Source organism: Mesocricetus auratus, unplaced genomic scaffold, assembly GCF_017639785.1.
Source record: "Mesocricetus auratus isolate SY011 unplaced genomic scaffold, BCM_Maur_2.0 Super-Scaffold_100676, whole genome shotgun sequence".
Classification (NCBI taxonomy): domain Eukaryota; kingdom Metazoa; phylum Chordata; class Mammalia; order Rodentia; family Cricetidae; genus Mesocricetus; species Mesocricetus auratus.
Genome location: NW_024429266.1, coordinates 181,480,089 through 181,502,048, shown reverse-complemented (window position 1 = coordinate 181,502,048; position 21,960 = coordinate 181,480,089). Strand labels below are relative to the sequence as shown.

The 21,960-nt window shown below is 48.8% G+C and overlaps 1 protein-coding gene across 7 annotated transcripts in view; it reads left to right on the top strand.

Annotated features, from left to right (window-relative positions):
- Nucleotides 1-21,960, top strand: part of Iqsec3 (IQ motif and Sec7 domain ArfGEF 3) — a 93,545-nt gene that overhangs the window by 16,168 nt on the left and 55,417 nt on the right. For all 7 annotated transcript variants that reach the window (XM_005066037.3, XM_040737513.1, XM_013110417.3 and 4 more), the window contains exon 2: nt 12,487-12,570. In XM_005066037.3, coding sequence (XP_005066094.1) covers nt 12,487-12,570 — 84 coding nt within the window. The remainder of the gene's footprint in view (nt 1-12,486; nt 12,571-21,960) is intronic.

Below are 21,960 nucleotides of genomic sequence, written 5' to 3'. Positions count from 1 at the left end.
TAAAGTGATATTATTTCTGGGGTTTGTTTAAAAACTATTCCACAAAAATATAGGGATGTAGATTAGCCAGCGGTGTTTGAAGTTTCCCCAGCGAGAAGAATAAAGGAGGATAGAACGCAGGACTGCATGAAGTGGCTGAAGAAATCTCTTTGATGAATTTTGCCATGAAGAGTGGTGAAAACCGGGGTGGTAAGGGGGGTGTTCTTTACAATGGGGGAAGCATGCACTCTATCAGCAGCATGCCAACCAGCTTCCTGTGCTGGCCACCCACCGCAGGAAAACTCCTAACCTAAGCACCGCAAGGCAATCAGCAAAGATTCCCGGAGGACACTAATTGTTTAATCACAGTAAGTGCACAGGAAATGTGAGCATGCACTTACCACGGGGTGGGCACTGTGTAAATGCCCTGCTGCCTTGCTCTCACTGTGTCCTAGCAAAGCATAATGAGTAGGCTCCATTCCACAGCCCAAGCCACGTGGGGCTGCTCTTCGGATGGAAGCCCAGGCGGAGGGCAGCTCCGGGCTGTTCACAGCCTCTCTTCCCCCTTGCCTCCTGTGAATGATTGCAGTCAAATGCATCCAAGGTTCCCAGAGAAGGCTTTACCAAATGCGCCTGCCTGGGTGTCTGTCCTGGGCAGCCATCAGTGCTTCAGACTAAGCCCTCAGATTCCGATGCCCCTCTCCGCTTACGAACCATTGGGCTAGGTCAGCCCAGTACATTCATTTGCAAGCACACACTCCAGCACTTCCTGCTCACACTGCACAGAGCAAGGCTAGAAACCCAGGGCATTGCTGCATGGGTGAGGTGAGTGGGGAGGGGGAGCAGAGGCTGTTTCTGCTGGGAGGAATCAGGTCTCTGTTGACATAGAGCATATCTGTCGAGCACCTCCTGCATGCCAGGCATTGCTGCCATCACTGGCACTGGGGACTCACAGGCAAATCAAAGGTCCCGCCATTGCGTATGTGTGCATCTCCTCACTGTGAGGCAATGCCCAATGCAATAAGGAAACTGTGGATGTGCCGTCTAAGCTCATAAGAACTGAAAAGAAAGTCAAAGCGTGACTGGGAGGAGGGTTGCCATAGGCAAGACCTCTCTAAGGAGAAGATGTTTGAGCAGAGAGAAAGTAGAAACATCAGGAAAATAGGGGCCGATCTTGGTTGTCAGCATTGGGATGCCCGGGCTTGAGTCTGCAAAAATGCCTTTCTATAGGGAGACAAGTCCATGCAAAGGCCACAGGGCAATAAGAAAATCATGTTGCCAGGTGGTGGTGGCCCACACCCTTAATCCCATCACTCAGGAGGCAGAAACTGGAGGAACTCTGTGATTTTGAGGCCAGCCTGATCTACAGAGTGAGTTCCAGGACAGCCAGGACTGTTTCACAGAGAAACCTTGTCTCGAACCCCTCCCCCCAAAAGGGAAATCATGTGTTCTAAGAAAACAAGAAGGAAGGAGGGTAGGGAAGCCTAGGTAGGTGACAAGGAAGGTGGGTGGAGCTGGGGACAGAAAGGGCTTTCCACAGGTACTTGAGCAGAGAGATGATGTCATCCACTAGCACATTAAACAGCCCAAGGGCTAAAAGCCAACAGAGAGGCCACTCACTGCTATTCCATATTCAGTCGGTATATTTAATTTCTGTTGCGCATGCCAATTATGGTCATTTATTACCTCATTTATCCACATAGCCATGGTGGAAATGCATTATCCCTATTCCACAGAGGTAGGATTTGATGGACAGAAATTAGGGTGGCCTACCCAAGACCATAGAGAAAAAAAAGAAGAGCGTTCTTTTGGCTCAGCACACAAGCTGTAGCCTGTTAAATCCTGACACAGCCATCCCTGTCCTAAGCAAGTGTCTCTTCCCCAGGCAAAGCCTAGTCTGAGACATAAGCCAGTGCCCAGGGACAAAATGCTAGTGCCCACATGATAGTTGTCCATGTTGTCATAGCTGTGAACGTGGCCGTTGGCCTGCTCATCTCTATCACGCCATGCAGGACTAGGCGACAGGACTGGCAGATGCTACCCAGATGTAGCCCCAGGATGGTGGTTTACAGGTCACCACACAACTTTAAGTCCATAGTCTGTGTGGTCAGGAGGCTTCACATAGTTGATAAAACATCCTTGGTCTGACCCCAGTGTACATATACATAGGTAACGTATGTAACTACAGTGCTGTATGTAAAATGTGTACGTGTGTGTGTGTGTCCAAGAGTGAGTATGTATGTGTGGGTATGCTTCTATGTGCAAGATTGTGCACACATAGGTTTTAGGGGCTAGAAGTTTGAATAAACTCTGCATTATTATGGGCACCCTGATGTATGTATGAAGTTAGAAATGCATCTAAGGGGTGTGAATACAGACGTGCTGGGCACCAAGGGGTGTGTGTGTGTGTGTGTGTGTGTGTGTGTGTGTGTGTGTGTGTGTGTACTTGTGTGTGTGGATACTTGTTTGCTCAAGCGGGTGTGCAAAAGTGTGTTGAATGTTGGATTTTGGTTGATCCATCAGAAGAAATTGGGTGTTCCGTGAGCCTACCCAGTTGCACGCATACCCTGAGCAGAGTTAGTGCCCAGAGGCTGGTTAAAGCTATGAGACAGGTATTGGCTGGGTGAGGTCCAATGTTTTTGTCTAATTCTAAAGGTTTTGCTACGGAAGGCATAACCAAGGCTCTTACATTCACAGCCCAGAAGCCACTCACCCTGACCCCTACAGATTCCTGGAGTAGAGGAGTGGAGTATAAGGGACACCAGAGACAGGGTGAAGTAATGCAAGAGTCACAGTGAAGTCCTAGCCGTGGGTTCTCAGAGGTCATCAGACCTCTTTTAGCTTTAGTTTTCCATCGTCTGAATGACACCAATGCCTAATTATAACTATTAGCATAATGTATTAACCAGACCGCACTATTAAGTATATATAAGCCATGGAGCTCTTCTTAGGACATTCAGAAATGACTTGCTCTAGCCATTCTTGGAGACACTGCATGCCCACAACTGAAGAAGGATGAGCTTGTGGTTTGCACTGCTCTGGTTTAAGCTGCAGGACCGGGGGGGGGGGCAGCCTCTGGAGCTGGCTATGGCCTTGATCTATCCCACTGAATCGTCTGCTCAGCAGCCAGACTCAAGTTCACCAAGGAATAAAGAGATGTCTTCTGAGGGAAGCTGGGGAGACTCAGTGAGGGCTCAGCTCTTAAGGAGAGCTGCCAGCTTGTCACCAGGAGACCCCCTAGCCACTGTCAGATTAAGCCAGACTTTGAGCAGGGCAACTAACTGGCTGGACTTGTGAAGTGGAATGAGAGAATGCAGCATGAGCTCTGTCTGGCCTTTGGGGGTAGGGTGGGGTGACGAGAGCGGAGAAGGAAAAGGAGCTGAAGCCTTCTGGCCCGTTCAAGTTGCAAACTGACTCTCTGTTCTGAGTGAATCTCCCCAAAGCCTTCCAGATGGGTGTGAAGCGAGGGCTATTGTGAGGTGATATATGGAAAGGGATTGTATGCCTTGCACCTGCAGTGGCAGTGATGAATAGATCCATATGTCTGCAGCATGCACCGGTGCCTTTATTTGCATGTATGTGTGTGTTTTGTGTGTGTGCACGCTTGATTCCCCATTGCTTTCCATCCCCTTGGGAGCAAGGACTTCTTTATGGGTTTGGTGACAAGCGGTGGCTGTTCTATCATGTGCCAGGCCATGTCCTGTACTGGATGTAGAAATGAATTGGCCACAGGAGTGGTTCTGGAAAGCTCGTTCTAGTGTAGGGAGCTGTGAGACGCATATAAACTCCAGCAACGCACCAGGGAAACTGGATGTTGCAGCCTGTTAATCATCAGGAGAGCCGCTGAGAGCTCGCAGGTACGTGCTTCTGGTGTCTCTTTCACGGTTGAGCAATGCAGGCTGGAAGAGGTCTAAGAATCTGCTTGCGCGTCCAAAGTCACAGCAGGAAGAAGGCAAGATCTGAAGACAGGTCTCCCCAAATCTGCAGCCAACTGCTGTCCTGGGAACCATGCCTTCTGCTAGCAGTTGAGATGAGGCCTCTGTGAAATCTCTTTCCCCATGCACGGGTGGTGGCTCCCTCGCAGCATCACATAGAGGTGCTGTGAGGCCAGTGTCTAAAAACCCAGCCCAAACTCAGCATGCATTGAAGTATCTCCTTTACTAAGAAACTGCAACATGCCCATGGCTTATTGGAGACAGTTCTTTCTGCTCCACATAGTCTGCACCAGAGAGGTCTGGCTGGGGCCGCAAACCTTGTCTTTAGGATGGTCGGCAAATGGCTGGTAGATGAGGCTGCTTGGTGGTTCCTTTCTTGGGAGAGCAGCTGCTTGGATTTCCTCCCAGCATGATGCTGGTTACTTTTTATTGCCATTTTTTAAAGGAGCCACAAGCAAAATGGTTCACTTCTCTACCAACTGAAGAAACCGTGAATGGAGGATGCCCCTAGGAGTCTTTGATCACTGAGTCCTGCCAGAGCCGAGTCCACTGGGACTGGAAAGTTCTCTCATTTGGGCAATGGAATACTTGGGAATCTCCCTGGGGAGGTACTGCTGAGGGCCTGAGGAAGACCCCAGAGTCCAGCAGGCGGGCAAGAGAGCAAAGTGGAAGGGGGTTCACCCAGCATTGACTCTTCTGGGAGCTGGCGGAAGAAGGAAGGAAGGCGTTGACTCATAGAGAAATCATTGGCTTACAATGGGATACATTTGGGTGAGTGTATGTGCCTAAACAGACACTACCAACCTTGAAAGATCAGGAGATGGGGGCAGAACAGGGGATAAAGGGGACATTACACCTGCTCCTCAAAGTCACATGGAGAAGAGAAAGGATGGTCCGAGTCAGATGTATTAATAGCAGCCCCCATTGATGAAGATAACTCTTATTCCAATGCTTTGTGTTCTAACTCATTTCCTCCTCACACTACTCTTCAAAGAAGTTCAGTCTCTGCTACAGTTTGAATGCAGTTTGTCCCTGTTTAAATTCATGTTATACCTTGGTTCCCAATGTATAAAATTTGAAGGCTGTGTGACCTTTAATAGGTAGAGCTTAATGGGAAGTGATTGGGTCCTGAGCTTTACGGGATTAATGCTGGTCTCAGAGCAATAGATTAACCCCCACAAGAGCTGGTTAGGTCCCACGAGGGTGGTCTGTCATAACTTAGCTTGTCTTCTTTCAGTTCTCTGGTCCTCATACCATAGGAGCTCTGTTATACAGACACCCACCATCTGTGCCAGCTGCCATGACTGGGTACAGCGACATTAGGAAGGACTGATTTCTACGAGGCTTCCCATAGGCTGTGAGGAAGGGTGGGCTGCTGAGGGCCACTACAAGCAGCCCCTCTTTGGGAGAGCAGGGCTGAATGAGGTACGGCTAGGTTCAACAGTGACAATCAAGGACTTTGGATTAGAATGTTTTTCTCAAATTTAGGTGTTATATTTGAGACAGTGGGGTTGACTTTTGAGACAGAGTTTTGCTCTGTAGCTCATCTGGCCAGGAATTCACTATGTAGTCCAGGCTGGCCATGAACCTATGGCCATCCTCTTACCTCATCCTCTAGAGCAATGGGCCTTGACCCCCTTGGGGGTTGAATGTCAGATACCCTGCATATCAAATATTTGCATTAAGATTCATAACAGTAGCACAATTACAGTTATGAAGTAACAACAAAGTAATTGTATGGTTGGAGGTCACCACAACGTGAGGAACTGTGTTAAAGAATCAAAGCATTAGGGAAGTTGAGAACCACTGTTGTGTTCAGATTACATGTGTAAGCCTCCTAAATTGATATTTTTTGCCCCACAAAGGAAAACAATTTCCCCCAAACTAAACCTACTAAGCAGCTCTAATGCGTAAACAGACCATGTCATACTTTTGTGAACTGCAAGGTTTATGATCTTCCTTCTCCACTCTTAACTTTGATGTCTCTGTGCCTGGAGCGGCTGGTAGAGACACACAGCTCTTTAGAGATCAAAAGGAAAACACTGGGTTACCCCAGCACCAACCTCATCATCATGATAAGCTGCAGTGTGCTTTCAAGAAAGGTCTGGCCAAAGGGGACAGACAGATGCTTCATACCCAGGACTCGGTCACCCATCTTTCCCCGGGTGGCAGGGTGGGAAGACCTGAAAAGGCGTCCCCAAAGAAAAGTGAGAAGGCCGTGGGGGGGGGGCTCCAGGTACAGATATCAGCTCCTGGAAGGCTCAGGCAGGAACCTGGCTTGGCGGTCACCATTCCCGAAAATAACCAAACATTGCTTTCTGTGCCACGAATGCCAGCTTCGGGAACAGCTGTCATCACTTGCCATGCTGAGATCTTCCAGAGCCTTCTGCACAGTCGAGCAAAAGATATCTACACTGACTTCTGCAGAGACTGCCGAGTTCCCAGGGCAGAGACTATTAGCTGTAGTCTTTTTAAAAGTCTGCCTCTACATAAGGCTTATGTTTCTCTCCTGGTGATTATCCATTCAGAATCAAATCAAATACCCACAACTCAGCGAAAAAAGCAATTCAGCGACAGTAACCCCACTTACAATGACCAGACAGTCCCAGAATGGGCTGCAGTGCAAACAGATGTGTACCTGCAGCTCAGGTGATTTTTGCCATACATCCCAGGGACTCTCAGCCCGTGGGCCCAGCTCCCAAATTTCTCCCGTTCAATTACCCCACCCCTAGTTTCCTCAGTGTCCCATTTCCGGCCCTGCACTGCTCTGGCTCAGGGATGAACCATCTGGTCTCTGCAAATGCGGTCTAACAGGAGGAAGCAGGACAGCATCTCATCCTACAGCTGGGAAGGAGGTTAATGCTCAAGTGACCTGGGGTAGTGGGCAGAGGGGATTTAAAGATGAAACGGCTTAAAAGCCTTTGGGAAAAATAAGAAGGGAGAAGGGAGGAACACAGATTTGGTCTTTTTCTCTTTTAAAATCAGTCCTACAGGGGTGTGATTATATACAATGAAATCCGCTCAATCTAAGGGTATGGTCTGATGTGCTCCAACAGACGTCTGAAGTTGCGTAACTACTGTCATTAGCAAGATGTAGAGCATTTCTATAGCCCCAGATGACCCATGTTTCCTTCTGTGTCAGTCCTTTCTCTCCCCTGTGGCTGGCACAGACCCTCTGTCTGGCCCTGTCTCTACCTTTTCTAGACTGGCCTTGGTTTACCAGAACACGTTGGAAATCCATCCATGTTGGGGGAAGTGGGTTTGTTCCGTTTCCCAGAGCATGTATCCCACCGTATAGATATGTTACAATTTGCTTGCCACTATAGTAGACAAATAGGCATTATTTATATTGTTCCTTTTTCCCCTACTATGAATATTTGCTACCATGAATAGTTTTGTGTCCCTATGTGTTTTTATCTTAGGTAAGTACAATTGAAGGAACATATGCCCAGAGTACATTTAACAAAATGCCAGACTGCCATTTTGCCTTCCCACTAGAAACTGTGCAACCATGTCAGCATTTGGCATTGTGGTCAGGAATAAAAGACCCACTGGCATGGTCTTCCCTATCTTACTATGCCTTTCTGTTTACTGCTGTACTTAGTCCTCTTAAAAGCCCTCCAATGCCCACATGTTGCTGCTGGCCTAGTACAACTATTGAGAACATGGAGGCCTGAAAATGTGAGTGATGCACATGAAGGCATGGGGATTGGGATCCATGTGTGTAGGAGAAAGCCTGTATGCTGCCATTAACCATGTGACTTACTAGAGGCGCATACAGATGAGGTAATAAAAGAGCAGTTTACCACACCGCTAACCACACCCACTTTAGGCATGACTAAAGACGTATACAGACAGATGTAAAGACGTATACGTACGTAGGCAGTGAACTACGTCACTAGCCAGGCCCACTTTTGGGCATGGCTAGGGGGCATTACGGGGGAAGGCATAAAAGACAGCACACAGGAAGTCTTGGTCTCTTTTCCCGGAGTTCGGCTTCCGGTTCGGCAGCGGGAAAACTACTTGGCTCATCTGGGTTACTTGTTTGGTATCTTGTGAGTAATTTCTACAATAAATACTTAGTTTTACTTTCAGTAAGTGTGCCGTTTATGGTTACAGCATCACATGTGTAGGAACTTACGGTGCCTTTACGCCAACCTGGCATAGGACAGTGGCAAGAAAGAATTCATCTGTGGACAGATGGACTATACCTTTCACACCAGCGGTCTGTTTCAGAACAGCCTTGGGCTGGTGCTACCCTAGAACCCCAGGATCCTTCCTCCTGCCTCTCGGATTCCTCCTGGTGGGTACAGTTCTCAGGAAGGGTAGGAAGAGAGCGAGAGAAAGAGAGAGGAAGAACCAGTGTCCTACAGATTGGGAAACCAGGCAGAAGTTCTAGGACAATGTCAGGGTGTCAGGCCTAATCAGAAGAGACTGCATGAAGTTGCAGTTGCTGCGCTTAAATGCTCATCATGGCTTCCTTCCAGCTTCAGCCATTCTGGAGTTTCAGTCTTTGTCATGCCAGCCACTGATCTCAGTTTCCCATAAGCCTTATAAAAAAGGGCCAGGGCCACAATCCCTGAAGCAGTCTGTTCAGTTACCGTTGTACCTTAGCTACCGGCAGCCTTGTGACTGTAGTAACTACTTTTCCTGTTGTGCTGACCAAAGACTGGTGGAAAGTACTTTTGAAAGAAAATGCTTATTTTGACTGGTGGTTTCAGTGGGGGAGGGGCCAGCCCATCATTCCAGTGGAAGGTTATAGCAGCAGGACCAGCTAAGTTGGCTTCTGTGGGAATGTGTGCTAGAGTTCCTCACATGACAGTCAGGCCAGGAAGCAGGAAGCAGGAAGGTTAACCAAACCAGAACTGAGTAGTCTTCACAGGCCTGCCTGAAATGACTTCTCTCCACCTGCTGGACTCCATGTCTAAAGGGTCTGCAGATGTCCAAAACAATGGCCAAGCTGGCAACAAAGTGATCAAACACATAGCCCTGGGTGGAGTTGTCTAACGTTCACACTGTAACAGTAAGTTTGGGCAAGTCACTTACCTCCTTTCTTTTCTGAACAAAACAGGGCTGACAATGCAGAGTTGCTACAAGGAGGGAGGCAAGCATGTAAACTTGATAGATCATTCACAGGCACAAGGACCTCAGTTTCCTCTTCTACTGAGTGATGAGGAAGTCGTGTTGGGGTTTTGTAAAAATGAATAATAGTGCTGTAAAATATTTATAAGCGCACACAATAAATAATACAAAGTAATAAACCTCAATTATTATTTTCCCACCCATTTTATCATGATTTATCTGTCATCTGTCACTTGTTTATCTTCGACCATCTGTCCTGGTCACCCAAACCTTACCCTCTGCTACACTTTCCCCGTTTTCCCACTGGTGTCCCTTTTGTGGTCCAGGACGAGTGCTCCTGTGACTGTTGTGTCTCCTCAGTGTCCTCTGGCTGTGTCAAGTTCCATCTCCTGTGGTTTGGTGGTCTCAGAAGTTTGGGGGAGTGGAGTGGAGGATCCCTAGTTTGGAACCGAAATTGTCTGCTCTGTTCCTCATGACCACCCTAGGTGACCAGTTCCCGAGAAGGAAGGGCCACAGAGGAAGAAGCTTTCCCATCACAGATTCTCCTCATCTTTGACTGTCTTGGTTACTGCCACACCAAGCATTGTTTTTCCTCTTCTACTTCTGACCTCTTTTTCCCCTAGCTTCATCTGCTGCAGTAGCCAAAGTTAACAGCTTAGTTCGCACTTAGCAACAGGAAGTGCACATGCGTACAATTTACATTTGGGGGATGCCCTAGTTTGCATTCTATTGCTACGATAAACAACTTGAGAAAGAAAGGGTTTGTCTGGCTCACACTTCCACATCACGGTCCATCGTCGTTGAGGCAAGTCAGAACAGGAACTCAGAAAGGAACTGGAGGCAGGAACGGAAACAGAGACGCTGGAGAGCACTGGGTCCTAGCTTGCTTCTCATGACTTGCCCGGCTTGCTCTTGTACACAACCCAGCATCACCTGCCCAGGAGTGGCACTGCCCACAGCGTCCTGAGCCCTCCCTCATCAATGATTAATCAAGAAAATGTTCCCACAGACTTCCCTATAGGCTAGTCAAATGCAAGCATTTTCTCCATTGAGGCTCCCTCTTCCCAGATGACTCTGGCTTGAGAAAAACGTGTCCCAAGTTGACAAAAAACTAACAAGCTCAGGGGAGGAAGTCCCTGTGTCTGTATTATACTCTATACTTTGTATCAGATGCTCTCATTTAGCCGTAAGTGTGGACCTCCGTCTACAGACCAAGAGATAAAGTGCTGATTCTCTTGGACAGGCTTGAAAGTACAAGGTATGGATGAAGGTCTCACAGTCTTGTCCGTTCTCTGCTGCTTGGGAAGTCATGTTGTTTCTAGCTGTTCTTTCTTTCCCAAAAGCAATGTTTAAACATTTGGAATAAACACCTTTCTGAGAAACACTTGCATCCCTATAAGTATAAAATTGCAGAAGTGGTTTTTCTGTATGAGAAGGTATTTCCTTCTTAATTCCCCCCAAGCAGCTGTGAGAATTCATACCTACTCAGGCAGAGCTGAGAGCCACCCACCCCTATCCTCCACAGACTCACCAACACCGGGAGTTAGCCATCTTGTTAGTGTTTGCCCATCTCATGGATGGGCTATGGTACCTCCATGCTACCTTAATTTGCATTTTCCTGGTTACAAGCTGTGTGGAATATCTCTTCATATATTTATTGGCTCTTTAGATTTTCTCTTCTGCCCAGGACTAGTTCCACATTTTTCCCTATTGGGTTTGCCTTTTCACTGAGGATGTCCTGGAGCTCAGTGTTAGAAGAATGTTGACAGAATAGCTGACAAAGGCAATTTGAGGCATGAGAGGTTTATCTTGGCTCGAAGTTTTAGAGGTCACAGTTCAGCATGGCAGGAAGGATGTGGTGGCTGGAGCAGCTTAGACCATGGTGGTGGAACTACTGATCTGTGTAAATTTGCAGTGTGGCTTTATTCATATGCTGGAAGCTCAGGAAGCAAAGATGGGACCAGAAGGAGCTCCCAGATACCCACCTCCATCACCCATGCCTCATATCCTAAAGGTTCAACAACCCTCCCAAACAGCATCACCAGTTAGACCAAGTGTTCCAACACAGAAGCCCATGGGGAACACCACACTCGAGTCTTCACGCCTTCTGCTGTGCATAGTAAAATACACCTCCCCAGTGTATTTGCCTTTGACTCATAGTAGTATTGTTTTATAGTAATAGGCCTCAACTACATGGCACTAGCCAGCTAGGAATGTGTCATGTCACCCAGGCTGGCCTCAAACTGTTCCTTCTGCCTCAGCCTCCCATACACGACAGTGCCAGCATCTTTTTCTTAACGTCATTCCTATTCTCTCTTTTGTTCAAAAGCATCTCCCAACTTATAAACTATCCTTCTGATTTGCTTCTTCCCCTCTCTGTAACTATGTTATCTATTTAAGGTAGGCTCCAGTGCCACTTTTCTTTCATGGACATAGCTGAAATCTGTGCTGTATACAGATGTCTGATGTCAGAAGGCAGGGACTCTCGAGGTGTCTGGGATTCCAAAACTGGTCTGAGGAAATCTGTGAAGTGGGACAGTCTCTGCTCCCAGTGACGTAAGGGTTCCCCCTTTGTTGCTCTACAAAGCGAGCTTTAAGGAAAGCTTTGGTTGGCACACGGTACTCTGGACTTAAAGGAGTTCTGAAACCTTCTTTCAGATGAGCCCGAATCCTTCTAGAACTGACATTTTCTGACTTAAGAAGGGAGAGTTGGCAAGAGGGCGAGGTAGCGTCACCCTAGGAAAGGGTGTCAGAATCACAGTGTGTTAGCAGGGAAGGGGCCTTGGCGGCCTGGAGTTTATAAAGAGCTCTGGGGCTTGAACCTCTGCCACACCTCATGACTTGGAGTCCCTGGGGGTGCAGGAGCTAGGCACTGCTTTATTCTAAAATCTGGTGGCTCTAACAGGCAGCTAGGGTTGAGAGCTGCTCCATCTCCATCTCAACCCCCTCAGTAAAGAGCAAGTTGTCTCACTAGAGCAAATAGATGGAGGCCCACGACAGTGAAACACGAATACAGCTGGCCATCTAGAGTTACAGCTAGAACCCACACTTCCACATGCTCATTTCCAGTCCTGGTGACATCCCTGAACTTACAGAGGCGGAGTCCTCATGTCACAGGTGTCTAGACCTTGCTCTGCCTCGCAGGACTTCTAAGGAACAGGGTCATAAAGAACTAACTAGGATAAAAGGCAGCTCCGTGAACAGAGAATCACAGGTTGGGGCACCCTGCAGGGACACACGCTACATTACAAGAACAGGAAACTAGGGGTACTGAGCTCAGGGCCAGCCTTTCAATTTGTCCCATGAACGATTGAGAAGGCCTGGGTGGGCAGAAAACGCGTTCTGCACACTCAGAGCAGTGTTTGGTCGCCCGGGCATTATACTGGGGTAGCAGGCAGGGAAAGGGCAGCCAGGTTTGGTGGGGGAGATGCTTGAGGGGTCTTGGGAACTGGCTCAGCCTGCCTTACCTTCTCTCTCTCTTTGCTTGCAGGAATGAGACCGTGCTGCACCAATTCTGCTGCCCTGCCGCTGACACCGAGCAGAAGCCTGCCTGCTCTGACCTGGCTTCCCAAAGGTGCGATTCGGACCTTCCTCCCTCCCCTGCCGCCCTCCTTCCTCTCTGAACCCAGCTTCCAACACCAGCTGCTTCCGCCTCCTGCTAGTCTTGTGTGGTCTGTTTGCTTTTCTCTGCTTCCCATCCTCCTAACTCCTCTCTCCTTCCTCTGGTCCCAAATGAGCAATTCCCACTTTCCAAGGTCATTGTACCCCGTGGCTGTAATCCCAGCCAGGTTCCAATCAGCTTGTGTAAATTATGGATTTGGCAAAGAAGAGAGGCGAATTTGACTTTACATTTGCGTGTATTCCTTGTGGCAGGGTGGCTGGACTCAGAGGATGCTCAACCCATGCACACTGCCTGGCCTTCCTGCGGCAGATTCAGTTTTCCTCCCAATCTTTCTCCTTCCAAAAGGGGGCCAAGGAGACTGTCTCTCGGCCCTCTGAGCTGAGCTGAGCTGGCTGAAAACCGGAGAGGAAGGGCAGTGGTGACGGGGCGGGCTTGGTGTCGCTGCCCTGTGCCGTCCTCATTCTGTCTCGGCCAGTCACACTCCCTCTCGCCTGCCATGGCCTTTCCTCGTGGTCCTTGTCGTCATGCATTCACCATGCTCCCCCCCCCCGCCCCCACCGCCTTGTGCTTTTTAGTGGCCCTCATCGCCCACATCACTGTCACCTCTCCCTGCCTCTCTCTTCTCTCGGCCTCTACTGATTCCTCTCCTCGTTTCTCCTTCCTTCACCTTGCTTGTATTCCGGCCCCATCTCAAATCTCCAGACGTAGGAATTACTTTAAACCTTTAACACCCGTGGCCCTCGGTCTCCTCGTCCGTTTAGTAAGGGTGGGTCTGTTTAGAAAGCTGCCTTCACACGCCATGCCACTGATCTCTGAGTCGCTCAGTGAGGCAGAGCAGGCAGGCGCTCCTCCCTGCAGCGCATGAGTGGACAGTGAGTTCAGATGAGTCACCGACAGTCATGGTATAAATGTCAGCACCTGGACTTGAACTTGGGGTCTTGAACTTACCATCTTCACATTTGAGATGCGATGATTCTATAATTGTGTCTCCTTTCACTCCTACAAAAGACTTTGCATGATGGAGAATCAAGACCAGCCAGCAAGATCTTTTAGCCAATTCTGAAAGCTCCTACTCTTCCTCTGCTTTTCAGCTGAGGTCAAGGTCAACTCGAGTTTGTAGCCAATCATCTGCCCCCGCTCCACTTCCAACCCCACTCCATACTGCAGGGCTGAGCGGGGATCTACTTGTTTCTTTTTTGGGGGGGGGGAAGGCGTTTTGAGACAGGGTTTCTCTGTATTGTTTTGGAGGTTGTCCTGGAACTTTCTCTGTAGACCAGGCTGGCCTCAAACTCACAGAGATCCGCCTGCCTCTGCCTCCCGAGTGCTGGGATTAAAGGCGTGCGCCACCAACGCCTGGCTCTACCTGCTTCTTAATCCCTAGGTTCTTCTCCTAGGAGATGCAAGAGCAGTTTACCTATCTGCCCAGTTATGTTAGCCTGAGGCTAACACTGTAGACAAAAAGCCACATGGGTCTGGAGGGACCCTGACTGCCTCCCAAATAAACTAGGAAGCCCAGTTGTAGGGAAGGGAGGACAGCCTCCCCAGGTCCCCAGAGAAGCAGCAGGTAGCCTAGGGGTGACCTGAAAGTGAGGAAATCTCCGTGCTTGTCTGTGAAGCCGAGGCCAGGGAAAGGCACCAGGTGCAAAGGAGCAGTTACAGGCTGGCAGGGGTGCTGACGACATGAAGAGGCACTATTACAGTGGCACCACCAAGCCTGACTCCACACAGTGCAGGCAAACAGTCTGTGCCTACCATCCAGGGGAGCGAACCCTCAAGGGGGAGCTTGGGGAACTAGAGGAGCCCCAACTCAGCATTGCTGTGGCCAGGCAGGAAACAGCAGCTCTGTGCCAGGCTCTCCCTCTCCTCCCACCCCTGGCTGGGGACCTGGTCCTGGCGCCTCCCTACCTCCTCCTCACTGCTCTGGGAGCTGAATAAGCTTGTAATTGCAGCTACAGGCCCAGTGACATTCAGAACAATGGATGACCCAAGAGCCGGCCAGCCGCCTCCCAGCAACTCTCAGAATTGCAGCCTACTTCTCTCCGTGGGTGGTAATGGGACTAGATGAGGACGATTGGCTTCCATTAGAGTAATGGAAGGTGGGTTGCAGGAGAGGAAACTCAGCAGGAGGAAGAGAGACCCACAGCTGGGGAGCCGGGAGCCCCAACATCCTGAAGGCAGTCCTCCCTTGGTGCCTGCTCCTTCCCCATGGGCGCACCCTTATTCCAGGCAGTCCACCCCGCATACCCGCATCTGTGAGGCAGATGTGATGTCCAAGTGCACACAGGACTCTAGGTGTCTTGGCAAAAGGACCCTCCCTGACTAGTGAAACCTGGTAGCTGAGCCAGCTCCAACTCCAAGGCCTAACCTTCTCCCTAGATGCTGACATTGGGAATTTTTTCCTTCCTAGAGCTCAAGGGAAATCCTTTTAGCCATTTCGTTTGACCTTAAATAACATATATTTCCTTTTGGAAGCCTAATGAATTCAGAAGCAAAAAGAAAATTATCCAATCACACAGCATTAATCACTGAGAATATTTGAGTGGACAACCTTCTACTGTTTTGTTTCTCTATGCCTTCGGCTTTACATTTTTAAAAAAAAGGAGAAGAAAAAAGAATTTGTAGCCTGCATTCTCCCCTGGTATTATACTGTCCAGAGCCTCCAGTCCTAACCAGGCTCCCCAGGTCCCACCGTACATGACTTGGGTCAGACTCACATGCCTTACTTGGTAACCAGCTGACCAGTGATACCTACAGCTGGTCCTAGAGATCTATAGGATGCTGAACCAGCTTGATACCCTCCAGCAGCATCTTTCTGGAAAAACTGTCAGGGAGATCCTGCATTGGCCTGGGGAAACCCCTAATCCATCACCTCTATCCTTTACCCAGCTGGCCATAATGGGCCTGAAACAGATCAATGGACCAGCTTGTGTTTACTAGGCAATTACAGTTTTCACATGCCTGTTCCTTTAGTCACTGGGACCCTGTGAGAGGCTTCCTGAAACACATCCCACCCACTGATTTAGACCACCTAAAGGTAATCCAGGTCACATTGCTGGGGCATCTTCCCATAATATCCTTTAAGGTATCATGGGTAGCCCCCAGGTTTGCTAGGACCCTTGCCATGGGTCCTCAGTGTTCTCACACCAAGGAGGCAGCACATGGCAGAGGAGGACAAGAAAAATGCTTTTCTCTTTCAGGGGTCCTGTGGGTAGGGGACAGAACCCTTTGGGAGTCTCCAAGCCTATGAAAAACTGCCAGTGTCCTACCCTGGCATGGCACAGCTGACCCAGTAGGGACTGAAAGCTCCCACTATGGAATGTGGGACAGAGTGGCCCCTGCAGAGTGGGGCTCTAGTCCTGCTCCTCACTGGGGCTTCTGAGTACCCTAGAGACAGCATTCATCTGGACCTGCGAACCACGTGAAAGCATCAGAAGCACCAGGTCCTGGAGGTGAAGAAATCTGACCCAAGGACCTGTGTGGCCTCGCTCTTCTGGTCCCATCAAAAGCTATGAACTTCCAGAACAGAATGAACAGTGCCCTAGGAATCCCTGGCTATTCCCACAGTGCTCAACACAGCCTTCCAGTTTTCTGGTGAAGCTGTTTAAATTTTATTTACCAGAACCAATTTGTGCGGATCCTCAGGATGCTCTTTTCTGGTCCTGCGAGCACCACCCTCTCCTAAAAGGCCTGAAGATTTTCTAACCCACAACTTCTTGAGCTTTGTTTTATATCCCTCCCTAAAGGCCCTCAACTAGTTCATTTTTCATTTAACCTATCACTCACCCATAAAAAATAATGTATAATTTCCACAATGGCACCTAATGTCAGACCAAGAAAAAAAATAAATCAATTGGTGTGTTTTTTAATCAAACCATGAGTGGGGGAAAGGAAAATAAAAAGAAGAAATAATCTATAGCAAGACTGGTTTAGTTGCATCATGAAAGGCATCATTGCCTTTTTAGAGGCTTGAGATACCTTAAGATAGGAGGCTTCTGGAGATTTCTTTTGAGATAACTTAAAGGGACAAATAGTAGATGTGGTGGCACATGCCTATAATTCCAACCTAGCAGAGGCTGTGACAAAGGACATCAATAGTTCAAGGCCAACCTGGGCTACATAGGAAGATCATGCCAAATGAAAAATAAAAAAGACAATTGTTGATGAAGAGACCAAGAAGGCCAGTGTGTGTGTGGCTGCCCTTTGTAGGCAGAGGAGCCAAGGGAGTGAAGGGAATGCATCTACTGCTGGACCAGCACGGGACAGGAGGGGTCAGGGACTCTACTGGAAGTGCCTTGCCATGTACAATTGAGGTCCCCAGAAGCCCACTTTTGCCAGCACAGTCATAGAGGGGACATCCCTTTTCTGTGCCTCGGTTTCTCCAGCATGGCATGAGGGATGTACTGTCAAATTCCAGCCTTTGTCCTGGACTTGGACACTCTTTCACTCCAGATCCAAGGACACATGTGATTGGAAGATGGCTGAGGAGGTTGGCCCTCACCCTCATGTGAAGGGCCTGGAGACAGCTACAGCTACTTGCTTCTCAGTACTTACGTGAAAGAATCCTGTGTCCCCTCCGAGAAGACAGACCAAGAGGAAGAAGCTGGCACAGGTGAAGACCAGAAGTTGTTCAAAGACAGCAGCAGCCAGTGGTGGCTGTGAGCTCTGCTTCTTCTTGTTCATTTTGAATATGTTACGTTGGTTGAACCACAGGCACCAGAACTCACACAGACTAGTAAGCTTTGTGTAGCCACCATGTTCCAGTCCATGCCAAAGTTTGGAAAGCATAAGGAGCCAGTCAGGGCTCCTTGGGTCCCCAGGGGAACTGTCTTACCAAACATATTCGTAAGAGACTCACAGATCTTGTAGGTATGAGTTGGCTACTTCATGATTTTTAAGATGATTAAGAAGTGTTTAGATTCAATAGCAGGGGGTGAACCCAGTGCAAGACAGGCAGGGAACCCATGACCTTGTATGTTGCTTATGCTCACTGTGTGAGAAAATCAACCAAAGGATGAATGATATTTTGCTTATAGTCTCAAGGGTCATGAGGCTCCATTGTTCCTGAGCCCCTAGGAGTATCACATATCATGGAAGGAGCATATGATGGTGGAAGCCACTTACTTCACGGCAGCCAGGAGGGAGAGAGAGAGAAGCAGAGATAAGCTCACAGAGAAGGAAGAGAAAAGAGAAATAGAGCAAGGATTGAGATACCACTATCCATCCCTCTAAAGAGCACACTCAGTGCCCTAACTTCCTCCCCCCAGACCTCATGTCCTAAACATCCCTCTGCTTCCTAGGGAGACACAGATCATCAACCAACACATGGTTTTGGGAGGGCATTTCAGGTCCAAATCATAGCATTCATTGTGCTGGAGCCCTTGGAGAGAGGTCCTCTTTTAGGCTTATCAGGTGACGGGTCCACAGGGAGGAAACCTTATCCAACTAGGTCTGTCCTCACCTGTGGCTAATGGAGTCCTGGCTGAAAAGAGCCCTTTCACAACAGACTCTGAATGGAGGATAAATGGAGGCAGAGATCATACAGGGGGTGTCCCAGATGGACACCAGGCAATTAGAGCAACAGATTGGGGGATTTTCTAGACACAAGGCAGGACATAGAGAGGTTAAACTAGACCTGGAATGTCACCATGGAGGCTGGGATGATTTAGAGAGTTAGACATTGTATCAGAAAAGTCTCCTTGCCAGCCTAGAGCTTGCCTGTCTGTTCCTCTGAAATGAGAAATCAATTTAATCTCAAGAGTGAAGGGTTTATGATTCAGTCCAGCCCCACAGCTGCTGAGCAGGCTGGGGTCTCCAAGGCTTCCTCCCAAAGCCAATATGTAATGGGAGGCTCTGAATAATGCTCATTGCCTCAGATATGCCTGAGGGAAGTAGTGGAGTCAGTCCGATATGGTAGCTTGTGTTTTCTACTGAAGCAAGAAAGGCCGGGCTGGGACACTAGAAGACCTTGCAGGAGGAAAACTAAAAGCAATTTAAGGAATGCAGTCTTGTCCCATAGTCACTGAGAGTGCTAGAAACCATGTTCTAGTCTACTGGTGATTCTGCGATATCCACCCGAGTCCTGTTGTAATTATCTGAGTGTTATAACAACCACAGCACATCTTCAGGGAGGGAAGATTTATTTTGGCTCACCGTTTCCAGGGTTTTCAGCCCATGATGGAGGGGACAGCATAGTGGAGCAGCTTAGTTCACCGAGGTGGAAGCTTGTGGTGGGGGTTGTTTGAATTATGATGGCTGGGGAGCAGAGGAAGAGGCAGAAACCATGGGCTGTGTATATCTTCCAAAAGCCTGTTCCTAGTGACTCCTCTGCAGGCTGGGCCCTGGCTCTCCGAGCCTCCTGTCTCGGTTACTTTGACTGCTGTTGTGACAAATTACCCGACAACAGCAACACAAGGAATAAACTTGGCTCATAATTTGAGGTTAAGGTCTACCATGGTGGGGGAATCACAGCAGCAGGAGGCTGAGGCAGCAGGCCACACGGTATCCACTGTTGAGAAGCAGAGAAGCATGAAGAATGCTTGGCTCACCTCCTCCTTAAATAGTTCAGGAGCCCAGCCTAGAGAGCCTCAGTTGCTCTAACCAAATAGTCCCCAATAGGCCTGCACAAAAGTCCATCTCCCAGGTGAGTCCAGATCCCACCACATCGACAACTGAGATTAGCTGACCATCACAGATCCATAAGCAATACCCCAGCTGAGGGCTAAGTACTCAAACCTTGAGTCTGGGGTGTTGTTGACAACCAAAGCAGGCACCAGGATACAGTTTTCAGCAAGTCCCTAGGCCACATCTTCCCTTGTGGAGGCTCTTCTGTGGCTTGTGGTCATACCAAACCTGAGAGAAGCTTCCTTCCTTGGAAATAGTGCAAGGGCATAGAAGTAGGGGCCAGGTGGGTGGCCTGGGTTGGAACAAGAAGAAGCCACAATGAAGGGACACTATAGCTTAGAGGATACAACCCCTTGCCCTGTCCCATGGACGAGTCATATGCACAAGTTTTGGTAGTCACCTTAACAAGCTCTGTGAGGGTGGGGCAGTTAGGGTGGGGCAGTTAGGTCCTCAGCCTCAAAATGCTGGGTTATTACACACAGTGTGTACACAGCTGGGAATCTTAAGTCTGCATGAGCCACCTGTGAACGTAACATTGGGCTGTATGTTCAGGGAAGGTTCTGGAGGTTCATAAAGCTCAGGGGGACCAGGGTGTCAAAAGGCAGGAACTTTCTCCTCCTGGGATGAGAAAACTAGGAGATGAAGTAAGACAAAGCCAGAGATGCAGAGTGAGCCTGAGCTGTCCACCAGGCACTGGGAAATAGAAGCTTGTGAAAGTGTTGTGTGGTGGCAAAGGGCAGGGGAATCTCAGAAAACCCATCATGTTTATGACGTGCTTGGCAGCCCGAAGACTTCAGTGGCAACGAAAAGTATGAGACAGGATTTCCCAACCTATCCCCTGACTTGGTTCTCGTCTATCACTAACTCTGGCCTTCTCTTTAATCTCAGCCCTTCCCCGGTCCCATCTGGGGCCTGAGAAGACACTTGGCTTTCTACACTCATTCTGACCGTCTAAAGCAACTCTATTGATTCAGAGAAAGGAGAAAAGAGATGTATTTTAGTAAAGGATGAAAAGTCTTGAGGGGATGTGAAGCACGTTGTTGGCTTTTGTCTAGAAAATGCTTTGTTTCTTTGTCCCAGAAGAGCTCTGAGGATGAGTGGCAGAGTCGGGAGTAATCTAGCGTGGGTGGCCAGGTCCTCAGGAGGTGCCTCAGCCTGAGGGAGGAGTCCTGCAGCCTTCAAAACCCTTCCAGCAAGGTCTCTATAATTACTGACACAGCCACTGCAGTGATAGAAAAACATCTCGCATCTTGTCCTTCTAGAGGTCAACACTTGCTGCCTCCAACTCCGTGAGATCGGCACACTTCCTCATCACCTTGTTCCAGCCGTATGCCGGGCTGCAGGGCAAGCTAGCCTCTAGCTAGGGCAAGGTGCCCCCTCTCCAAACAAAGCTCCCCTCCTCTCTTCTGTTTTCCAGTCGTCCCTGTTCCCTCCAGCTCCTGATACTGCAAAGTGTGACCTGAGACCACTAAGGAGCCTAAAGGGGACATAGCTCCCTGGTAGAGCTATGTGGACACAGCCTGCCAGACTCTCTTTCTTGCCTGCTCCTCTATGGAAGGTTGCCTGTGAGGTCATTCCATCTTCAGCTCTCTTGGAAGGGAAGGTATTCACAGCCCCGCTTTTCAGATGAGAGAATGAGGCACAGACACACCAGGTATCTGGCTACTCAGGTGCCTTACCCCTGTCAAGCTCTCTGGCTTTTGAATTCGCATCCCATCAGCAACTGAGATAGTGACCAGTCTCTGCAGGCTGTATGGTGCTTCTTCTCCAAGCATCTTCTCTGCATCCCCAGAGACACCTGCAGCCCTTGACACAAGAATTTCTCTAAGGTCATTGCTCTGAATAAGTGTTCTTACCTGGGTCTGTGCATGAAGTCCCTACAGCACTGATGTGCTGGCTAAACATGGCAGGCGTGAGAGTGTGAGTATTTTCCTGGATAGCCCAGAGATTTTAGCAAAGGCTCTTGGATCTTGGAAACAGAGGACAAAGATAATCCTAGCCACCAAGAAAAGGGGAGGAGCTGCAAGCAGGGCCTCCACTGTGAGTTTGGTCAGCATACTCTGACCTCAATGTGTCAACTTTTTGCTTGAAAGCATTGGGTTATCTCCATGGAAGAGAGATGAGAGACACAACAGAGGCAAAGTCCAAGGGCAAAAGCCCAGCAGCCTTGGCCAATTCTCTCACAAACACTGAGATGGGAGGTTAAAAGGCCCTAAAATCTGTCCCAAGGATCACAATGTGCTTTTATAATCCTGCTTTAGTTGGCCATGTGGGCATTACTGGGTAGGATGTGACTTGGGGACAGATAGCTCTCTATTGCTCAGATGCTTCCTGGTAGGGATGATAGCACCCATAGCCAAAGGGAATCTCCCCCACACAGCAGGTACACAAGAATACTTCCACAGGGCACAGTTGGAGAAAAAGTAAAGAGTAAGCAATATGTATCTACCCACCTGTCTATTCATCCAACCACTTACACTTCTCACACACATCTCAGGAGCCAGCCCAATGCAATCAGTACCTGTGATTAAAAGGGTGTGTGTGTGTGTGTGTGTGTGTGTGTGTGTGTGTGTGTGTGTGGAAGTCTAGCAGAGAATAGGCACACTGATGAGTAATAATTCAAATGTCATTGCTGTAAGAAAATCAAGTGTCAAAACTTAGCCATCTAGAGGTAGGTCACGGGATGTAGGAGGATCAGCTCTCCCCACAGTCACTAAAGGA